Here is a 6,695-nt window from a genome sequence, read left to right as displayed (position 1 = left end):
GACTATTCATTATTCTATTTTCAAGAAATTTTCTTTAGAATAAATTAGAAAATTTTCTACACAAATAAAATAAGACTATGTTCGATCAAAAGAGGTTTTGATGTCTAATATTTTGTGTGTATTTTACGATTTTAATTTCAGTTTCAATAAATTGCAAACGTCTATTATCGAACAATAAGAAAAAAAAATAGAAGTGGATCTCAAGTATTATTACGTTTAATTGTTCCGAAGGAAGTATATAAATTTATCAATAAACTAAATTAACATTGAAATCGCAATAAAATGCATCTCGTCGATTGAGAGATTGGGTTAAACTCGTGTCACACATCTTAGAGAATAAGGATTGCGAATTAGAGATTAGAATTTGATTTATCAGATAATTTTAATTCATTTCATTCTAATTAGCTGAATTTTAATTTTCAATTCAATCTTCAAATATACGAGCTTTAGAATTCTTGATATTCCGAATGCTGTTATATCTAACTAAGCATAGCAAAGCAATAATATTCGTATAATCTATTACATTAATCCTCACACCATTCCATTGGTTTTCTTTCATCAAAATCGATTTCTAATCTATGATTTACTCAGAGCTTTTCCATATACACGCAACTAATACAATAAAATAATCATTTAGATGCCGTATCAAAACTTTCAATACGTAACATAGGCTTTAAGATCCTTGATATTCTGGATGCTGTGAGATCTAAGCTTAGCAGAGCAACAATATATCTATATTCGTGTCATTTATTATACATTAAATACTCCTCATACCTTTCCTTATATCGAAATCGATTTCTAACCTATAATTTACTCAGAGCATTTTCATTTACGCATAACTAATGGAATGAAATAATCGTTTAGATTACGCAAAAGTGTAAATTATACAAACAATGGTTCCTCTTAAAATGCGGGGAATCGAAGCTACATGTTCCTCAATGATGTGTCAGTCTGTCGGTGAACGTCGGTGTGTGGTGGTGCGCAGATCATGAAGTTGACGAAGTAGATGCGGCAGCGGTGAACGGCGTACAGTTGGCAACGCTGCGTCGCGTCACTATGCGTCGCTGTCCGCGCATCGCAACTGCGAGGCAGTGGCGGCTCCGCCAATCAGCGCGCCGCTGCGCTCTCGTTTCCTCCCCCTCCACTCTTCTTCCGCTCTGCCCCCGTAGAAGCTTGAAAATCTGTAACGGACACCGCAACCGTCGCATACTCGTCTTCGGGCTCACGCAACGCGTTGGTCTCTGTACTTGAGTCAGTTCGATAGTAAAAGAAAAAAAAAAATAAGTCGCCGTCAGTCGCCGCATTAAGGTACTCAAGGCTCGCTTTCTCGAGAGATCACAAGTCGGCGAATTCCAAGAGCAACATGAGGGAAATCGTCCACATCCAGGCCGGCCAGTGCGGTAACCAAATTGGAGCAAAGGTAGGCTACTTTGAGAATCCGACTAAAAATCGATCACTTCTCTCGAATGAGAACCGTCGTTTGTTCTTTGTTCGCGAATTTCTAGCCTTCTAATGTCTTTCTAGAGTCTTCTAATACCCCTTCCATCAGTCTCGATTAATCTCCGGTTCACTCTTTATCTCTTTCCAATTCTTAGAACTGGAAAAGGTACAAAGTGAGAGTTAAACGGAGATATTAGAGCTAATCTAAATTGATAGAAATAGACACGAAGTATCTACCACCAGACAGTCGACGTTTCATCGTTCTTTACGGTACTCCGCTGGAATTTTGCGAGACCCATTATTAATGAAAAAGCGACGAATCACGCGATATACGTATACGTAAGAAACAAGGGCGTTCTCGATCGGGATCAGCGGTCGCTGTAGCCGCGCCATTTTTCTCACCGCTCGATATCGCGGCCGAGGAGAGCAACCGTCGGCGGAAACGAGGACGCGCCTCGGCGCTTATTTTCCCCGTTGCTAGCTGGGCGACACGCTGATACGACGAGGAAACGAGGCAGCCTCGCCCGCGCGGCGGTCGAAGACCTGTCATGGCGACAGGAGCTCGCCGGCCGGCCGGCGAGCCTAACGGTTTTTTCTCCTCCCTTCCCCTCCGATCTTTTTCTCTCTTCAAGTTTGTACAACCGCGTTCCTGTGCGAACGCGTCTCGTCGGCCATCTTCTCTCGGCCGTTTGTCTCCCCGTGGATAAATATTCCATGTACGTCGCGACGAAGGCAGAGAATTCACGGATAAATGGAGTTGGTCGTCGGTGACCGTCGCCGAATTTATCTGCCACTCGGCTAGGACCGACGGATCCCGAAACTGGGTGTGGCGAATCTCTATTCTCTTCCCGGTGATGAGAGAGAGAGATCGCCGTTCGTGACGGCCAACACCGCATCGACCGGTTGCGCGCGCATCTCTCCTCGCTTTTCATTCCGCCTGACATTCTCCGCTTTTCTGTCTTGTAATAATAAGTACTTTGTCGGTCTACAAATGCTGCTCTCTATGTACGTGAAAAATATGCGAGACATTTGGTTTTTGTGATAAGAAATGAATCGTGTTCTGGATGTTCTCTTTCTCTTTCTCTCTCTCGATGCAGCTTCGATTTTATATCGTGAATAAAATCGGTGTCGTAGCTTTCATTCTTGTACGTCCATCTTTCCTCTTCCCCCTCTCTTCATCTCGTTCAGTCTGGCGTATGCTAAAGGTTGAACTCACACCGAATTTATGAATACTGATCGTGATGAGATATGTGAGTTGATTAGCAGGGAGTTGATTATGCATCTTGAAATGAGATGAAAATTACAAAAGTGAGCGAAATTTATTAGAATATTTATAAATTTATTAGTCAACAAAGTAAATTTATTCACTTTTGTAATTTTCTCGTTTTAGAAATATCCAAGCGACCTTCTGAATATGTATATGTAGAATTATTCCGAATTAATTCAAAATTATTCCATTATATCTTACATTTCTGTTGTTTTTTTTTTGTTTAGGAAAAATGAAATTCTGATCGGAATTCGTTTCGAATAATTCCATAATATGTACTCTATTCTTTTTCGAAGAAAGGATTGAATTGAAGATGGATTGTGTATCTTAAAATGCGAGAATTGCAAAAGTCAGCAATGTCAGATGTTGATCAATGAATGGAATTATAAATATTCTAGTAAATTCGCTTGCTTTTATAATTTTCACCTCGTTTCAAGATAAATAAGTGTTCCTTTTGTGTCTACTTGTGCGTATAAGGAATGAAATAAATTTATTTATTCTATTTCAATCCTTATTGCATTAATGTATACTGATTCAGAATTTTCGTTGAAAAATCATAGGCTGCTTTTTTTAAAAAAGAAATTGAAGAAGAATTGTATTCAGATTCCTACCACACAAATATTTTATCAATGTTTAATATTGACAAGGATTAAATGTGTGTGTCTAATCTGTAACTCTTTGTTATCATTATATTATCGCACTTATATTATGCACTTTTTATATTCATGTAACGATATCGACACTGTCATTAAAGTCTGGTTTTTCATTTACTGATTAACTTGTGGTTAGATTTAACCCGATAATAATATAAAATTTGTATTTTTCTATACATGTTTACACATTATTTAATAATAATAACTAATAATAATAATAACTATAATAACTGGTTTTGCTACGAATAATTTTTGAAGTTACTACAAAACTATTAGTTTAATGGTTGATCGTAATTGGAAAAATACTATTATTATTAAGTGAGGTTAAATCTAAATTATAAATTAACTAGATAATGAAAAATCGAATATAATGTTCATTTCTATCAAGTCTGTAGATTAATTTTAATCTCGGTTCAATTTACCTCTTTTTCTTATTCTTAAAACAAGAAAAAGATTAAAGAGTTAGTTGAACCGAGATTAAAGTTAAACTGCATTGATAGAAACGGATATAGTTCTAAGAATTAGAAAAAGATAACCAATTATTCCGAGATTAAAATTAATCGACATTGAAAATTAGAAATTGACATAATATTGAACATTCAGGTGGAAAATCTAAATACACCCTAGGAGACATAGTCAACGCAAATATTTTATCTTTGCTATTCATTGAATATCAAGAAGGATAAAACGATATTTGTGTCGGTTATTTTCTAAAAGTGCTAAAAAAAGGGAAAGATCGTAGCTAATCTTCACTTCACATGATTGTAGAAAATGTTATTGCATTCGATCTTTACGAAGCCTTCAGCTTTCAGGTTTTCCATCTAGTGGCACCGGGATTTGTGAGAATTGTACATTGCGCTCCGGTGTGCACGCTCCTTCAAGCAGATGAAATTCCTGCGCCGCGTCCGTTGGCCGCACAGCGTCACGATCGCGTTTAACGGCCACGCCAGCGTCGGTTGCATGGCGGGTGTATTTTAAAATTTTTATACGACGCGCCGTTAACGGACAGCCGACGAGCGCGTGGCACTGCGTTATCGACACGCTCGGATTAACATTTGTTAATCGTGCGAATCGGTGTCTCCGTTTGTTCTATGTGCACGCGCCTTTATTCTCTTTTTGTTGTCTCATTTCTCTTGCTGACTTATCGATCTCTCTCCGGTATTATTTTTTTCTTTTTTTTTTAAACTTTGAAAAATATCGCGTTGATAGAAACTCAAGATTCTGATTACTAATTTGATGCGCTAACTTCTACATGAAAAGAACAATTTTACTGAACCTATTTAAAAGTTTGGCTAAATACAAATCTGAAAATAACTTTGTTATACTATTAAAATAATTATGTACACAATAATACATATAATAAATATACCGTACACAAGTAATAATTACTTGTTTCAAATGTTTCGAAATATATTCGCAAATTTATCACATAACTTAATCAAATTCATTCAAAATATATTCTTATTCTAGTAAGTTTAATACTTTAATCAAGATTATATTAAATTAAAATAAATTCGCTTATATTGCTAGAGTCGCTTTTTCGATTAATTTTATAATATTCTATAATAAAGAAAATTCTTGTCTAAGTACATAATGAATTTTTCTAAAATTTATGACAAATATATCTTGAGATTTTCAAGAAACTATTTATTATAAAGATAATCGTCACTTAAAAGGAACAAAGTAAATTGAGTAATCCATAGAATGATTTTTTTGTGTGTGTAATAACTTCAAACATACTAGACAATATTGCAAAAACGATATTCTAGCAATCACACAATTTGAGCGTCTTATATTATATTTTGATGTTCCAACAAAATTATTTTCAAATCCATATCTAGCTAAATTCATACTTCAACAAAATCATTCTTTCCGTGTACAACCCCATTTTAATTTGATTTGTTTGAATTTCTGAAGTTTCATTTTTTCTGATTACTAGTTTAGCATGATTTTTTTTCTTTTTACTTGAAAATTAAAACGATAAATATTTAATATGTTGCTACGAATGGAAATTAGAAAAATAATATTCAAATTTTTATATATAAATTTTTGACGTAAAGATTATGTAAGAAGACACAAATATTTATAATGTAGATCGATCTTTAATACTAATGTTAAGTTATCATCTTATCAGAATAATCGACGATAAAAACTGCACGAGAGTAGGTAAAGATCGAAGAGAAGCTAATCAATGTCGTCATGCTTCCGTAATTTTTAAGGCTGCTGCACCAAGTCAATGTCCGTTTCTCGAGCTGTCTATCTCAATCGATCCGACGTCATGGTAGCGTAACATCAAAGGCTATTTTTTATCCTCTTTTTTTATAACAGACTCCTAATAATGAGAACGTATCGATTGAACGGAAAATGTTTTCTTGAGTAACTATTATCGTGATTAACTCTGCACTTTTTTAATTTTCAACTTATCAGAACTCGAGATAAAGTTTATTTGATAAGCGAATTATTGCTAAGGGTGTAAAGCGTAAGTATGTAAAGCGATAGAAAAAATAAATAAATTTTAAAAGTCTTTTCCAAAACAAGATGTATCTTTTAATTTCAGAAATTTTTGTAGAAAATAAAAGTAAAACCTATCAAATATTACGTACTGATGAAATATTAAACATTTTATTACTCCAAGTTTTCAATTTGGAAAATATTATAAATTTTCTGTGAAATATGCCAGAAGAAAATAGAATGATGTTTATTGAAATAAGATGCTTTGAAAAGAAGCTTGTACTCCCCGAAAAATATTTAAAAAAATTAAGGCAAAATTACTGTGAAAATGATAACGCAGGAGCTACTTTCTACTACGCGAGCTTGTTGTATAATCCATTATACGAATGCTGCTCATTCAACAACGCCTTCGAGTCCAAGGACACCGAGTCTCGCGTAGCACAGCAACGCGCTCCCAAATAAAGGAAACCAGCGATATCCTCTCGCCATTTTCCTTCGCATCACTTCGGCCCGTTTCGAACCGTTTCGCTCATTGCCGACACAACCGGCTCCCTCTCTCTCTCTCTCTCTCTTTCTATCTCTCTCTCTCTCTCTCTCTCTCTCTCTCTCTCTCTCTCTGGATATAGCCAGGTGTATCGATCGTGTCGGGTCGCAAGGCTGGATTTTGTCTACTGTCGCGACTCAATGATGATTACTATTTTATGATTCAATTTTTTCACATTTTAGAGTATTGAAATAAATTTTATGGTGAAATAAATATAATTGAAGTCGTTAATAATATCTCCAATCGCCAATTGATATCTTCTATGAAAGACAATCAATCTATCAGTATAGTATTCTGTAAGATGGAATGTAAAATGTTTAATATTGCTTTAAAATATGTA

The 6,695-nt window shown here is 35.2% G+C and overlaps 1 protein-coding gene across 1 annotated transcript in view; it reads left to right on the top strand.

Annotated features, from left to right (window-relative positions):
- The first annotated feature begins 945 nt into the window (after positions 1-945).
- LOC108691186 (tubulin beta-1 chain) overlaps positions 946-6,695 on the top strand; it is a 10,863-nt gene continuing 5,113 nt past the window's right edge. Inside the window, exon 1 of the mRNA XM_018198847.1 lies at positions 946-1,420. Coding sequence (XP_018054336.1) covers positions 1,364-1,420 — 57 coding nt within the window. The 5' untranslated portion in view covers positions 946-1,363. The remainder of the gene's footprint in view (positions 1,421-6,695) is intronic.

This window comes from Atta colombica, unplaced genomic scaffold, assembly GCF_001594045.1.
Source record: "Atta colombica isolate Treedump-2 unplaced genomic scaffold, Acol1.0 scaffold41, whole genome shotgun sequence".
NCBI classification, from domain to species: domain Eukaryota; kingdom Metazoa; phylum Arthropoda; class Insecta; order Hymenoptera; family Formicidae; genus Atta; species Atta colombica.
Note: the sequence above shows the minus strand (reverse complement) of the source record. Positions and strands in the feature narration are given on the sequence as shown.